The sequence below is a fragment of the Erpetoichthys calabaricus genome, chromosome 9, assembly GCF_900747795.2.
Source record: "Erpetoichthys calabaricus chromosome 9, fErpCal1.3, whole genome shotgun sequence".
NCBI classification, from domain to species: domain Eukaryota; kingdom Metazoa; phylum Chordata; class Cladistia; order Polypteriformes; family Polypteridae; genus Erpetoichthys; species Erpetoichthys calabaricus.
In genome coordinates, this window is record NC_041402.2 from 179,676,608 (window position 1) to 179,693,396 (window position 16,789).

Here is a 16,789-nt window from a genome sequence, read left to right on the forward strand (position 1 = left end):
AAACCTGCTGGTGTTTCGGCTTCTTCATCCTCCTCCTCCTCCTCCTGCATACTGTACGTGGTGCCCTCAGAGAGTACTCGGACCCCTGCACTGTCTGCCCACTTTATTGAGGAGTAGATTTCATTTTAAATGGATAAATGTGCCATTTTTGCCTGTCTATCTACACTTGGTAACCCATAATGACACATTTTCAGAAAGGTTTACAAATTTCCTAAAAATCAAAAACTGAAATCTCTCATTTGTGTGAGTATTCAGTCCTTTGGTAGAAGAGCACAAAGCAGTTCGGCCATGGGTGCCCATTACCACATTACCCAGCTTAGCCATCCCTGCCTATTGTATGTACTCAAATTCTGGATTAGCTATAGATACCCCGCCTGAGTCCCACCTACTGTTGGGCATTTAAATCCCAGTCTAGCCACAGGCTTCCAGTCTATTGGTGCCCTTAATGCCCATGGAGGTGCCCAGTATGATCATTTCACGCCCTACACCCTCACTGGGTTTGGATACGTATGACCCATTTCAGCCAAGGCTCCCAGTGTGTCCTCATTCCCATTGTCCAGTTCATCAATGGGCAGACGTTAGTGCAACTCCTAAGAGCCCACTTCACTTACCGCCTCGCCACCCAAATGCAGACAATCATCTTCAGGTCTTACCACAGCCTCTCAGAGTGAGTCCACGCTGCCCAGTTTCTATCCATCCATTATCCAACCCTCTATATTCTAACTACAGGGTCACAGGGGTCTGCTGGAGCCAATCCCAGCCAACACAGGGCACAAGGCAGGAAACAAACCCCCAGTAAGGCGCCAGCCCACTGCAGGGCACACACAAACACAGACACCAAGCACACACTAGGGACAATTTAGGATCACCAATGCACCTATGCTGCATGTCTTTGGACTGTGGGAGGAAACCCACACAGAAACGGGGAGAACATTCCCAGCGAACCCAGGTCTCCTTACTGCAAGGCAGCAGCACTACCCATTACGCCAGTGCCCGCTGCCCAGTTTATCCTGGCATTTCCAGTCTAGTGTTTCAGCCCCAGTCCATAGTTGGCCTGTTTGAGTCATCACCTTCTACTCCACTGTGCCCACATCTTCACTGCTCGGCTCAACCCCATACTGCCCAGTTCAGCCATTCACCCACAGGGCATTGGATAGAACCCCATATTCTCCATGACCCTGCTCAGGATAAATGGGTTTGGAAAACCTTCACAAACCAGTTCAGCCATGGGTGCCCATTACCACATTGCCCATCTTAGCCATCCCTGCCTATTGTGCGTACTCACATTCTGGATTAACCGTAGATACCCTGCCTGAGTCCCACCCAGTGATGGGTATTTAAATCCCAGTCCAACCACACACTTCCAGTCTAATTGTGCCCTTAATGCCCACGGAGGTGGAAAACCTTCACAAACCAGTTCAGCCATGGGTGTCCAGTGCGAGTCCCCACCTCTCAATTCAGATGCACACATTCAGTCCTCCCCTCATCCTTCTGACAAAGGTGCTCAGTGTGTGAGGGTCCCCATGTTGCCCGGCTTAGCCATTCATGCCGCATTATTGTGGTGGAAATTGGCTTATAGCGCCTCACATGTGCAGCCTCATCTTCACATGGACAGCTAATTTAATTAAAGAGACCCACCAACTGAGCACAAATAGACCACACAGTCAGATTGGTACCACCAAAGCAGGTGCCCACTCACTGCGCTGCTTTCTATTGGAGGTGTCCCCCTTCAGCTGTGTGGGAATGTGGCGGTCACCCACACCGGGCGCTCTTCTCACTGTCCCTTGAAAGAATTATCATGGAGACTCCTGAGTTTGTGATTTTGGTTCGTCGTTTTGAGAATGACACAAATATGAATTTTCACAAAGTTTGCTGCCTCAGTTTTTATGATGGCCATTTGCATAAACTCCAGAATGTTCTGAAGAGTGATCAGATGAATTGTGATTAATTACAAAGTCCCTCTTTACTATGAAAATGAACTTCATCCCAAATACCACTGCATGCCAGCCCTGCCACCAAAGGACCTGCTGACGTCACTTCAATGATCCTCTCATTCACACAGGTGAGAGTGTGTGACGAGGACAAGGCTGGAGGTCACTCCGTCATGCTGATCGAGTTACAATAGAGAGGTGAAGAAGGCTTCAGGGCGCCCAAGAAAGTCCAGCAAGCGCCAGGAGCATCTTCTAAAGTTGATTCAGCTATGGGTACCACCAGGGCAGAGCTTGCTCAGGAATGGCAGCAGGCAGGCAGGTGTGAGTGAGGCGAAGACTTTTGGGGGATGGCCTGGTGGGCGTCAAGAAGGGCGGCAAAGAAGCCAAGAAAAACATCAGGGACAGACTGATATTCTGGGATTGGACTGCTGAGGACTGCTGGGGTCAAGTCATTCTCTCTGATGACTCCCCTTTCTGATTGTTTGGGGCATTCCAGAAAAAAAAAGGTGAGTGGCGCCGTCAACAGTCCTGTGTCAGGCCAACAGTAAAGCATCCTGAGACCATTCATGTCACGTGGGGTTGCTTCTCAGCCAAGGCAGTGGGCTTACTCACAATTTGGCATAAGAACACAGCCCTGAATAAAGAATGGGACCAATACCTCCTCAGAGAGCAACTTTTCCCAACCATCCAAGAACAGTTTGGTGACCAACAATGAACAATCCAGCATGATGGAGCACCGGGCCATAAGGAAAAAGTGACAACTAAGTGGCCCAGGGAACAAAACATTGAAATTTGGAGTCCATGGCCAGGAAACTCCCCAGATCTTAATCCCATTGAGAACTTGTGGTCAATCCTCAAACAAAAAAACACCAATTCTGACAAACTCCAAGCATTGATTATGCAAGAATGGGCTGCCATCAGTCAGGATTGGGCCCAGAAGTTGATTGCCAGCCTGCCAGGGTGAACTGCAGAGGTCGTGAAAAAGAGAGAAGGGCCAACACTGCAAATATGGACTCTTTACATAAACGTAATGTCATTGTCAATAAAAGCCTTTGAAACTTCTGAACTGCTTGTAATTCTACTTCAGTAAACCACAGAAACATCTGACACAAAGATCTAAAAACACTGAAGCAGCAAACTTTATGAAAACCAACACTGGGGTCATTCTCAAAACCTTTGGCCTCGACTGTACAGTTACTCTTAATTTCGTTGTGTATTTGAGTGTCTTGTTGCTACAGTTGAAGTCAGAAGTTTCCACACACTTGGGGTGAATTCTTTAAAACTCGTTTTCTAAGCCCTCCTAACAAACTCTACTTTTGGCACATCGTTTAAGACGTTTGCTTTGTGCCGAGCTAAAGCCATTTATTCCATCAATGTTCACAGAGCTCAGTGTATTTCACTTTTTATTGACAATGTCACAATTCCAGTGTGTCACAAGTTGACATCCACTTTGTCATCTGTGGCTGTAAACACTTTGGAAAATTCCAGAAAATGATGTCAGGACTTTAGGTAATTCGACAATTTGCTTCTGCTTGCCTGTTAGCCTACTTGGAGTCACCATGTGGATGGATGTTAAGGCCGACCATCAAAACTCCTGGCCTTTCTACTTGACATAATAGGAAAAATCAAAAGAAATCGGCCAAAGCCTTGTGGACCTCCACACATCGGCTTCATCCTTGGGAACAATTACCAAATACGATATCTGAAGGTTCCACGTTCATCTGTACAAACAATATGAAAGTATGAACACCACGGGACCACCCAGCCGTCATACTACTCAGGTATAGGAGACACATTGTGTCTCGTAGAGAAGAATGGACTTTGGCACAAAAAGTGCAAATCAATCCCAGAACAGCAGCAAAAAGACCTTGTGAAGATGCTGGAGGACATGGATAGACCACCATAAAACGAGTTGGACATCAACAGAACCTGAAAGGAGCTCACAAGGAAGAAGCCTCTGCTCCAAATCCACCACAAAAAAGCCAGACTGCAGTTTGCCATAACACAAGGGGGCAAAGATCTGATCTTCTGGAGAAATGTCCTCTGGTCTGATGAATCCAACCTGGAACTGTTTGGCTATAATGGCCATCATTATGTTTGGAGCTAAAAGGGTGAGGCTTGTAAGCCAAAGAACACCATCTGGACCGACAAGCATTAGGGTAGAAGCATCATGTTGGGGGGCTTTACTACAGGAGGGACTGGCACACATCCCAAAATAGATAGCATCACAAGGAAGGGAAATGATGAAGATATACTGTAACAACTTCTCAAGAGCTCAGCAAGGAAGTTGAAGCTCAGTCACAAATTGGTCTTCCAAATGGACAAGGACCATGAGCAGCCCTCCAAAGTGGTGTCAAAATGGCCTAAGGACAACTAGGTCAAGGGATTGGAGTTGACGATTGAACTGAAAAAGCATTTGTGAGTGAGGAGGCCTACAGGCCTGTCCCAGTTACACCAGTTCTGTCTGGAGTGATGGGCCAAAATTCCAGCAACTTCTTGTAAGAAGAATGAGGAAGGAGACCAGAAACGTTTGGCTCATGTTAAACAATTTAAAGGCAAAGCTAGTAAATATGAACAAAGTAGATGTCAACTTGTGACCCACTGGAATTGTGATATAGTTAATAAAAAGTGAAATACTTGGTGGCCTGTGAACATTTTTTGATAAAGACTTTAGCCCTGCACAGAGCAGAGGTCTTAAATGATATGCCAAGTGTATAGTTTATTAGTACAAAATCTGTGGAGGGCTTAGAAAGTGAGCTTTAAAGAATTCACCCCAAAGTGTATGGAAACGTTGGACTTTAGCTGCATATCTAGAGGTACGAGATAGCAGGGGTCTGTACCCATGGCTGCAGGCGTGGAGCATCGCCCCCTATCAACAGATCGTCTGTCAGTGAAGCAACTCCTCAATCTTCTCAAGTCAACCTCATCACTGTGGAGGCGGTGGAGAGTAAGAAACTGTGAATGACCTCAAGAGGTTTTAGTATGGAAAGAACCGTAGAGCTACCTTCATGAGTCAGCTGGCTTGGAACAGACAGATAGAAAGTTAATGGAAAGACTGATATCTAAAAATGGTGGAGCTGTGGCAGAAACGTGGACTGAAAACCTGAGAGATGGGTGGACACTAAACCATTAATGAATTCCTGCAGCTGGCGTCTGGACCAAGAGGCATCACCAGCACAGTCGCCGATGTTTCTTTTTGTACAGGACTGGTAGAGAGCCTTGGTAGGAAGATGTAGCAGCGCTACCGGGGAGTAAAAACTTCAACTCCCAGCAGCCCCTGCAGTGGCTCGGATTGGACATATGCGAAGGGTGCAGGGGCTGCTGGGAACAAAAAGACCAGCGCGAGTTTTAAATGCAGGAGACAGGAAGACTGTGTTGTGTCTGGGGTTCTCCGTCTGTTTTGTCTTCCCGATCTTTGCCCGTGGATTATTGTTCTTTGTCCCGTGTGTACGGACTGCCTGGTGTCTGCCTGCTGCGTGAGGACTGAAAGTAGCTCAAAGTGCTTTACATAATGAAGAAAAGAAAAATAAAAGACAAAATAAGAAATTAAAATATGGCAACATTAATTAACATAGAAAAGAGTAAGGTCCGATGGCCAGGGGGGACAGAAAAAACAAAAACAAAAAAAACTCCAGACGGCTGGAAAAAAAAAAAAAATCTGCAGGGGTTCCAGGCCATGAGACCACCCAGTCCCCTCTGGGCATTCTACCTAACATAAATGAAATAGTCCTCTTTGTAGTTAGGGTTCTCACGGAGTCACTTGATGGTGATGGTCATACAGACTTCTGGCTTTTAATCCATCCATCATTTTTGGAACATCATGGTGCTTTGAGTAGATGGTGGTGGTGTAAGCCACCACCAAAGGACACCGGAAAAGGAAACAGAAGAGAGAGTAGGGGTGAGTGCAGATTTTAGAGCCACCATGAATAGTTATTATAATGAATTGGATATACAGAGTATCAGGATTAAATTAAAGTGAAGTTATGAGAAGGCCATGTTAAAGTAATGTGTTTTCAGTAGTTTTTTAAAGCGCTCCACTGTATTAGCCTGGCGAATTCCTACTGGCAGGCTATTCCAGATTTTAGGTGCATAACAGCAGAAGGCCGCCTCACCACTTCTTTTAAGTTTTGCTCTTGGAATTCTAAGGAGACACTCATTTGAGGATCTGAGGTTACGATTTGGAATATAAGATGTCAGATATTCCGATATATAAGATGGGGCGAGATTATTTAAGGCTTTATAAACCATAAGCAGAATTTTAAAGTCAATCCTGAATGACACAGGTAACCAGTGTAGTGACATCAAAACTGGAGAAATGTGCTCGGATTTTGTTTCCTTGTTGGGATTCTAGCAGCTGCATTCTGCACTCGTTGCAAACGATTTATGCCTTTTTTGGGTATTCCTGAGAGGATTGCGTTACAGCAGGGGTGGGCAAAGTCATTCCTGGAGGGCCGCAGTGGCTGCAGGTTTTTGTTCCAACCCAGTTGCTTAATTAGAAAACAATCCAAACCAATAATTACATTTCATGGCTTGTTGGTGCTTTAACTCTGCTATGTCAAGTCATTCTCATATCCTAGATTTTTTTTTCATTCTAAGGATATCATCCAAATACTTTGAAGTGTAAAACGGATGGGTAATTCTCAGTCCTTCACTTTTTTCTCTTCTCTTTCCTTCCAAGTATTTAATTAAACCAAATAGTGCACGATAAATACACACAGGTGTAAAGGGTAACAAGCAAAATGGATAACTGCTGGTTTCTTTTGTCATTTGCATCTTATTGCTAATAAGGAGCAACTAAAAACCGAGAATGCAGCTGTTTAAGACTTAAATAAGCAATAAGGGTTCAAAATCTTAATGAGGGAGACAACTAAAATGAAGCAGAAGTGTTTCTAGAGCAATAAGTACTTCTTACTAAACAATTGGGTTGGAACAAAAACCTGCAACCACTGCGGCCCTCTAGGAATGACTTTGCCCACCCCTGCGTTACAGTAATCTAGCCGACTGAAAACAAACGCGTGATCTAATTTCTCAGTATCTTTCAATGATATAAGAGGTCTAACTTTTGCTATGTTTCTTAAATGAAAAAATGCTGTCCTAGTGATCTGATTAATATGCGATTTAAAATTCAGATTACAGTCAATAGTTACCCCTAAGCTTTTTACCACCGTTTTGACTTTTAATCCTAATGCATCCAGTTTATTTCTAATAACCTCATTGTATCCATTATTGCCAATCACTAAGATTTCAGTTTTCTCTTTATTTAGCTTGAGAAAGTTACTATTCATCCATTCTGAAATACAAGTCAGACATTGTGTTAGTGAATCAAGAGAATCGGGGTCATCAGGTGCTATTGATAAATACAGCTGTGTGTCATCAGCATAGCTGTGGTAGCTCACGTTGTGTCCTGAGATAATCTGACCTAACGGAAGCATGTAGATTGAGAAAAGCAGCGGACCCAGGATAGAGCCTTGTGGAACACCATATAGGATATCATGTGTCTTTGAGTTGTAATTACCACAACAAACAAAGAATTTTCTCCCTGCCAGGTAGGATTCAAACCAATTTAAGACGCTGCCAGAGAGGCCCACCCATTGACTAAGGCGATTTCTAAGAATATTATGATCAATGGTGTCAAATGCGGCACTCAGATCTAAGAGGATGAGAACATTTATCTGCATTTACCCGCAAATCATTTACATTAGCACGGCAGTTTATCCTGGTGAAGTTTTTTTTTTTTTATTTACAATAAATATTTTTTTGCACACACATTCAGTTTGCCACTATTACTATAACAGTACATTTAGCACAAAAGTTTACAGCTAACGCGGGGGTGGGGGCGTGGAAAGTGGGTGGAGTCAAGAGATTCACCTGACAGGGGCGTCGTCTTACGGGCCTCAGAATGTCTCTGGTCTCTGAAAACTGTCCTGACTGCAGCTGGACTCTATTGGGGTAGGACTGTTCTTTCCATTTACGTACAGCGACCTGACCTCTGGATTATTTAGTCTCCATCATTTAACAACATTGGTTGCCGTTTCCTATGGACTTTATCGTGTGTGGTTTTCGTTAGTTGTTTGTTGCTGCTGAGTTCATGTTTTTTGCGTAAATCCCGGAAATGGAACTGGGTTAGGATCGTTTTAGTTTGTGTAGATAGATTTCATATATTATTGTTTATAACATTCGTCAATTTCTGTTTTAATGCTGTTTGCTTCTTTGTTCTCTGTGAGGGAGTGTGCGTGAGTCGGGCCAGTGCCGGACTGGGAAGCTTATTCAGGCCGGGAATCCCAAGTCTAACTCAGGCCACACAATATACATCAGTTTTCTTGTACAGGCACAGACCCAAAAAAACTAACAAACACCATTTTGTCTTGGAAGTTTTTATGAATGAAGAGACAGTCAGCTTTTACACATACATTTCCCTCATAAATATTAGTCTCATGTGGTGGGCTGGCGCCCTGCCCGGGGTTTGTTTCCTGCCTTGCCGCACTGTGCTGGCTGGGATTGGCTCCAGCAGAAACCCCGTGACCCTGTAGTTAGGATATAGCGGGTTGGATAATGGAGGGATAGATGGATATTAGTCTCAAGACAACCTCTGATAAAGTGTGGAACATTCATTCATTCATTTTCCAACCCGCTGAATCCGAACACAGGGTCACGGGGGTCTGCTGGAGCCAATCCCAGCCAACACAGGGCACAAGGCAGGAACCAATCCCGGGCAGGGTGCCAACCCACCGCAGGACACACACAAACACACCCACACACCAAGCACATACTAGGGCCAATTTAGAATCGCCAATCCACCTAACCTGCATGTCTTTGGAAAGTGTGGAACAACACTTCATAAATAAATCAACCATGTAGTTCTTTAATATTTATATCAAGACAAACATGCAAAAAGCACTGAACCACAAAAAGTAGTTGTCATTGGAACCCACAGTGCATAGATTATGTTTGCAGTTTCAACTGTGAATCTGGAATCTCCACAGCCGCCGTCAGTGTCTGGATGGTAATGCTGAATGCTCTTCGGTTTAACTGTCAGCACGTGAGAGACGCACTTAAAATAAAGTAAAACCAAGACACGTTCATTAAAAAACTTATCATGAAATAAAGAACTACATGTACATTTAAAAACAGAAATCATTCCACTCACATACGTGTTTCATTAAAAAAAATAAAAAACATTTTGTGTAGCTTATTCAGTCACTCTTATTATAGTGCTAAGGTTTTTACTGTAGAGCGCGAGAGACACACTTAAAATAAAGTAAAAACAAGACACGTTCATTAACAAACATCATGAAATAAAGAACAGGTACCTTTAAAAACACAAATCATTCCATACACATACGTATTTCATTAATAAAAAAATAAAATAAAACATTTCGTGTAGTTTATTCAGTCAAAGGGAAAAAAAATGTTAAAAATGTGACCAAACGCACTTCGTTACAATTTGAAACAAAAATAAAACCAATAAATACACAGTAACAAATACCAAAACCCATACAACATCCAAATATAATTCAAAGTATATTATAAACTTTTAAACAATCTTCATATATAACTTTAATCACAAAAGCACCAGACGTACGCACCTCTCAAAATTGCGCTCCTGTTTAGCTGTCAGAGCGCGAGACGCACACAAAGTCAAAACTTGACTTGAACAAAAACAAGAAACCATCCAAGCAGAAACCAGAAAAGAAACCCTCCACCGTTAAACCGAAAGGATTTGTGCTCACTACAGAGCAATAACGCCTGCTCATTTTCCAGTATAATAACATTATATAATTTAACCATTAGTTTATTTCACTGGTGAAATAATTTCACTGAATGCCAGGCCGGTCAGCAGGCCACCTGGAAAGCTCCCGCTGATTGCACACGTCAGTCCGGCTCTAAGTCGGGCCAAGGCTGGGTTCGTTCCTGCTGTCCCCACCAAAAATCCTCTTTAATAAAATCCCTGTGTGCGTCCAGGTGTCCGTGTGTGTGTGTCTTCTGGTGAAGTGTGCATGCGCGGGGCACGGTGCGATGCGCGATATTACTGTCACAGAAAGTTACAGGCATTTTACGGAAATACAAACCAGTATTACTGCGAGAGGAAATTAAAGGTACACAATACAGTGACTCATATTACAGCCACATACAAGCCAGTATTACTGTCAGAGGAGATTAAAGGCATATTACCGACGCGCACGCCTGTATTACCGCCAGAGAAAATTAAAGGTATATTACGGACGTACAAGCCAGGGGACGTACAAAACGGTATTACTGTCGCAGAAAATTAAAGACACACAATACACGGCGGCAGCCCACGAAGAACGGTCAGCTCAGCAAGTAAACATCAACAAAAGAAAGGCTGAAAGAAAGACAAAGAAAAATACGACCAACAAAAAGAATGAGGTCAAAGTCCCTTGCTATTTAATATAGACTGTTCCTACTAATGTTTATGCACTACTGTACTAGCGCCCGTTATTGTAACGGGCTTAATGACTAGTAATAAATAAATCACCATCAACAGGCGGTGTGAATCTTAGCTGTTTTTTTTTTTCAGACAGCTGGAAAGACAGAAGTGATGAAGACGTGGGCCTGCTGAGTCCCCATAGTAGCCATTGTAGCTCCACTGACCTGGTGGAAAACAGATGTTATCAAAGGAGAAAGCCCTGAGGGTCAGATCACTTTCTGCCAGTCTGATGAAGGTGTTCATGAGAGGAACTAGGGGTCTGTTGAATAACCCGTCTGCAGGTACTGAGACCTTCATCACGAGGAATGACCACGTACTGAGAAGTGACGTCCATGATGAGGATAAAGCAGTCAGGAAACTAACTGGAGAGTGTGGTTAGTATCTTTAAAGTATGAGTTGAGGGGATATCTGCAGGTGGTCTCATAAGACTGCCAAAGAAAGCTGAAATATGAGGGGTGGGACAGTTTCGGTGTCCAGGGTTGTCCAGTTTGTGGAGAAGCTAAAACTGAGATCATCTATAAGTTTTCAGTTAGAACTGGGAGGTGATTTCCTTTGTGCCGATGAGTTATTATTATTATTATTAAGAGAAGCTGTAGATTTGAATTCTGGCTGGTAATCATCTGTCAGATCCTGTGTGAGGGGAAGATAAGCAGTCATATTTACAGAGTCATTTTGAAGGTCCTCCTGCCACTAAATGTAGCCATATGTGCCACAATGCAAGGCCTCAGGACCCAGTTTGGCTACGATGCCCACCGATGTGTTCAGACTCAGACATCTGGTAGGTCTGTGGCCATTACACTGTCCACCTCAACTTCACAAAACTAGAACATCTGGGTCTTCCAGGTTGCTCCAGCAGCAGATCAGGTGACCAGGTCCCTTCTAATAAGCCCCGCCCCTTGTTATCTACACAAAAGGCTGCTGTCTGCTTTATTTGCATATGGCGCTGCTCGATGTGTCATACTGGGAGAGCCGAGGGACACTTCCTGCTCGGAGGGTACAATGTCGAGGACTTTACTGCTGCTCTTTGTCTTCTGTGGGTCACTTTCAGGTAATGCCCAATCACTTTTGAGGTGATTTTTATTTATTTTTTTTTTTTGGAAGGGACGTCTCTGGGTGGAATAGTCAGGAGTCGGGGAGGTGGGCATGTGAAGTGTCTGCAATATCCAGCATGTCGGCTTGGACAGTCCAGACACTTTAAACTTACTGTGCATTTGTGTGGGACAAAAGGGTGGGGGGTATAGACAGGTTGATGAGGAAGAAAACGAGCCGGTCAGGTGCTACCCCAAATTGCTACACACCAATGAGGCTATCAGGATCCCCCCCATCAGCTGACTTGTCTCTCCCATTTGTGTATCCATTTGCAGAAAGCCACTTGAGGTGTGTGGACTTCCAGAATGTGACACCAGAGTCGCTCCAAATACACATCATAGGCTTCAGCTCCACTGACCCCCACTGCACCGTTCGTGTCAATGCATCTGATGTTCTGACTGGGCACCAGTGGGACCCACACCTGCCCACTGTGATCATCATCCATGGCAGGCGGCCCCCTTTTGTCAGACCACGCTGGGTAGGGGTCATGGCAAGAGAGCTGTTGGCTGCCCACCACATCAACATCTTGGTTGTGGACTGGTTAGCTCCACGCCGCCAGAATTTGGTCACCGTGGCTTCCAGAGCAGGTGCCCAGTTAGCGCGGACCCTGAGCGCAATGCAGGTAAGCTGCCCTCCAAGCTGCCTCGGGGAAAACCGGCAACTGCTTAGCGTTTGTCTCTCACACGGCTGTCTGTTCTTTGCAGGAAGAAGGTGCCAGCATGGCCAGCCTGCACCTGATTGGCTTCGGAACTGGGGCACACATCGCAGGCAGTGCAGGAGCCCACCTGCAGGGGGACGTTGGGCGCATAACAGGTTCACAAGCATGTGGAATGGGAATGAGCGAGTGGGTGGGCTTCTGTCTATGTCTACCATTGAACGCGAGTGCTCATATGCACCTAGAAATGGGTGTGTGTGGGTGTGTGTGTGCCTTCAGGTGCACGTTTGTCTGCATACCTCAATCTGTCAACACATTCTTTTATGTGTGTGTGTGTGTGTGTGTGCTTGAGTACACATCGTACATGTGTGTGATTAAATGTGCTTTGGAGGCACACATCTATAACTCCATGAGTGTGTGTGTCATGCCAGCCTTTGTAAGTCCTCGTGTTTCTTACACATATTTGTCTGGGTGAGAATGTGGTCGTGTTCTCTTGTGTGTGCCAATACACGGCCAGCAGCCTCACCACAAGCACTTCAGAGCAGGTCCTCCACCTGAAGCTAAGCTTGTTCAGGCCCGGCCAAGACTTGGATTGGAGACCATCTAGGAAAAGCTTGGGTTACTGCTGGAAGAGGTGATGGTGATGCCAGCAGGTGGCGCTTACCCTGTGCTCTGTGTGTAGACCCCAGTGCAGTGACGGGGACACTGTGCTGTGAAAACTGGCACTGTCCCTCAGATAAGACATAACACAGAGGTCCTGACCCTCTGAAGTCATAAAAGGTCCCTGGGCTTCATTTGCAAAAAGCGGGGTATAGCCCAATGTCCAGACTAAATTGCCCACCACCGCTTCACCCCCTGTTTCTAATTGGCTTTCTCTGTCTCTCACCCCTTCACCACCTAATAGCTAACGTGTGGTGAGCAGACTGGCACACTAATGGCTGATGTGCAGGTGGGTGCTTCAAATTGGTGGTGGATGAAGTGTCTCCTCTTTCCTCTCGTTATTTAAAGAATAATTGTTATGTCTTGTGAGCCTGCAAAACTATACAGTGAGCAAAACACATCACTATGCATGTGCAAAACTAAGCCCACCCCATGGAAATTGTTGACTTTTTGCAGCATAGCAGAAGAGGCAAACGTTAGACCTTCATGCATGTGGTGCCTACAGATAATGGTGACATAGTGGAGCAAATGACACCTAAAGGTCGTCTTCTTCTTTCGGCTGCTCCTGTTAGAGGTGGCCACAGCGGATCATCTTCTTTATCTTCCTGTCCTCGTCATCTTGCTCTATCACACCCATCAGCTGCATGTCCTCTCTTACCACATCCATAAACCTCTTCTTAGGTCTTCCTCTTTTCCTCTTCCCTGGCAGCTCCATCCTCATCATCCTTCTCCCAATATACCCAGCATCTCTCCTCTGCACATGTCCACCCTCTCATAATCTAAATGAATGAAACAGCAGACTTGTCACTTGGAAAAAGGAAGTCCACCTTTGTATTTCTCACCACTCCAGACCCATCAGATCAGAATCAGGTGTTCCAGATGAGGTGCCAATGATTAGAACTTCCTTAGGGAGTGTGTAGGTAAGGGGTGTCCAACTCTGGTCCTGGTGGGCTGCAGTGGCTGAAATGGGGAGAACATACAAAAAAACATCTTGCAGTTGAAGGAATTTAGCATGGAGGAGTAAATCAAAACTTTTCACCAGGTCGATGTCAGAGGGTGTCTGTTTGTGGAGAGAGTGTCGACCTCGTTGAGAGGTTTCCTTACCTTGGCAGTGGCATTCATGTCTCTGGTGACTCTTCCTATGAAGTCATTAGACAGATTGGGAGAGCATGGGGGGTCACGAGGTCACTGAAAAAGGGTGTGTGGCGCTCAGGATATCTTTGTAAAAGGACGAAGGTCCAAGTCTTTAGAGTCCTGGTGCTCCCTGTTTGTGAGACACGGACGCTATCCAGTGACCTGAGATGAAGACTGGACTCCTTCAGTGCTGTGTCTCTTTGGAGAATCCTTGGGTACAGCTGGTTGGACTTTGTGTTGCTCATGGAGACCCACATGAGGCCCATCATCTGCATTGTGAGGGAGCCTCAGTTACAGCACTACGGCCAGGTGGTGCGATTCCCCGAGGGTGATCTGTCTCACAGGACCCTCATTGTTGTGGACCCGAGCAGCTGAACCATGCCAAGGGGATGCCCACCTAACACCTGGCTGCAGCAGCTAGATGGTTATTTCCGGGGGGTGGGACTGGACCTCATGCCTGCTGGAGGGGCATCACAACCTGTTTCTTCGTGTGGTGTGTGCACCAATGTGCAGTACCAGTGTCTGCTCCCCAACCTGACCTGATGTCAGTGATGCAAAACACCTACAAGAAGTCACTTCTGCTAAAGGGGGCAATAAGCAGCTTCTGATGCCAAGGGTGGACTTACATTTTCCCCAGGCATTGATGTCCTTGTTGAATAAAGGATTGAAAAGCCCAATCTTCCTTGTGTTTTTTATTCAGGTCTGTCCCCTTTGGTCTGTAGGCTCTCTTTGCCATGAAGATCTGCTCTTTGCCTGTAAGCAGTTCCCGTGGGGTTACTGACTTCTTCACATGACTGTAGCTCCTTGTTTGCATTGTGTACACGTGAGCACTTACTGTATGCCGTCATCGTTCCTGATGGTTGCCTTGAGCGTGAAGGTGACAGCCACCTCAGAGACACAGCGGCTCATCATTACCCAGGTAAGCCCACCATCTCTAACCAGCCATCTTTTTCCACACAGGTCTTGATCCCTTCAGACCATCGTTTCGTCACACAGGAGCTGGACAGCGGCTGGACTACACAGACGCGCAGTTTGTAGACATCGTCCACACCAACTTTAAAGGTGCTCAGGGACAGAGGGCATTTGGCCAGGCTGTCTCCTGACTTGACACTCCCGCTAAACCTCCATCTTCTGTTTCTCCACCAGCCAATGAACCAGTTGCAGCCCTGGGGACCCGGCAGCCCATGGGTCATGTGGACTTCTACGTTGGAAAGGGGCATCGCCTGCCTGGTTGCCCCCGAGGCTTGCATGCCAGTGAGTGATCATGCTTGCTGTGTGTGATTGTGCCAGGAATGTCCAGCAGCCTGCCACCCTGAACTTTGCCTCGTGTTTCAGGAGAGCACTTTGTCCTGTGTGACCACCAGATGTCCCACAGCCTATTCACACACTCCATTCGTGCCCACTGTCCGCTGCTCGCCTTCCCCTGCCATTCTCTTGACGCCTTCTGGCGAGGCCGCTGTGTGGATTGTCAAGTTTCAGGCCTTGGGACTTGTCCTCAGCTGGGTGAGTGTAGGCCTACTAGTGTGAGAGGCTGAAAGGGGCAACCAAGACCTTGTGATGAGTCTGTGTGTCTTTCTCTGTCAAGGATACAACACCACCTGGCTGCCCAAGGCTCGCCCGCTGCCTTTCTACAAGCTCCAGTCATTCCTCGGCTTTAGTCAGCAGCCTTCCCACTGTGGTGAGCTGCTCTGTGCCACTCTTCATTGGCACAAATGCATCTATCAAATGCCAGCTTCAGGCTTTACTTCTGGAAACTTCTGCCCAGCCTGATCCAGCTTTTCTGCTCTGATTTTCCACAGTTGCCTATTTCTTGCTGACAGTAGAGACTGGGGGCGATCACAGGCTGCGAGGGTACCCGTTGGTCAAGCTGGTGGGAAGGCAGGTTCAAACATCAGTCTTACTGCTGTCAAAGTAAGTAATATTAACTTCCTGCAAGCAGCAAGGTTCCACCATGCCAGCTTGGCATTGCCTCATATCTGTGTTGTCAACTACAGCTCCCCAGTTACCTTTGTGCCAGGGAAACAGTACCAGTTTCTAGTGGCAGCAGACACAGAAGGAACCTTCCGGATGCTGCTACTGGAAGTCTACACGGGGCGCCTGGTGCTGCAACCTTGGAGGAAGAGATGGCTTTGGATTGATTGGCTCATCCTGACACGTCTGCCCAAAGACCGTGGGTGAGGAACCAGGTAGAGGGAAGTGGGCACTGTGCAAATGCCTACTTTACACTCACCTTTCCCTACTTTTTGTCTTCCAGGACTGTCTACTCGGCATACGGAGTGGCAGTCACAGAGGGCACCACCCAGAGGATCCAGTTAAGGAGGGATGGGGGTCAATCTGACTGATGTTTTGGAAATGACAAGAAATGCCAATAAAGAAAAACATGCATCAACAGTGCCTCGGAGCTGCTTGTATCGGGCTGAGGTGGCATCCAGAGGTACCTGCTTGGCATCTCTGGGCATATGATGCTACAAGAACCTTTTTCTAGAGAGAGAGAGAGGTTGGAAGTATGCACAACACAACTCACCACCTGGATTGGGACCCGAGTGCAGTGGGTGACACCTCAGGACCACACTGGAACAGGGTGAGGTTTTTTACAGTGGCTGGGGTGCCAATCCTGCCATCAATCCCCAAGTGTTCCCTGTACGATAGAGGACCTTCTTACAGGGCTGGAAGCTGGTTAACATCAACCCCAGAAGGAAGCAACTGCAGGTTAAGGGCCTAGTGGAGTAGAGTCACTTCTGGCTTTTAGCACCATAACATAATATTCTCAGACTTGCTTAATCCAATGTAGGCTCTTGAGGGGCTGGAGACTTTCCTGGCAGCATTAGGCACAAGGCAGGAGCTAGTCCTGGATTGGATTCACGTCTTTCA

At 46.1% G+C, this 16,789-nt stretch overlaps 1 protein-coding gene across 1 annotated transcript; it reads left to right on the forward strand.

The window, feature by feature from the left end:
- Positions 1–11,109: 11,109 nt before the first annotated feature.
- LOC114657274 (phospholipase A1 member A-like) lies at positions 11,110–16,301 on the forward strand. Its single transcript, XM_028808995.2, has 10 exons — positions 11,110–11,428; positions 11,745–12,091; positions 12,174–12,282; positions 14,879–14,980; positions 15,065–15,172; positions 15,254–15,421; positions 15,504–15,596; positions 15,718–15,829; positions 15,913–16,092; positions 16,173–16,301. The coding sequence occupies exons 1-10, from the start codon at positions 11,380–11,382 to the stop codon at positions 16,258–16,260; spliced, it is 1,356 nt and encodes a 451-aa protein (XP_028664828.1). The 5' UTR covers positions 11,110–11,379; the 3' UTR covers positions 16,261–16,301.
- The last annotated feature ends 488 nt before the right edge of the window (positions 16,302–16,789 follow it).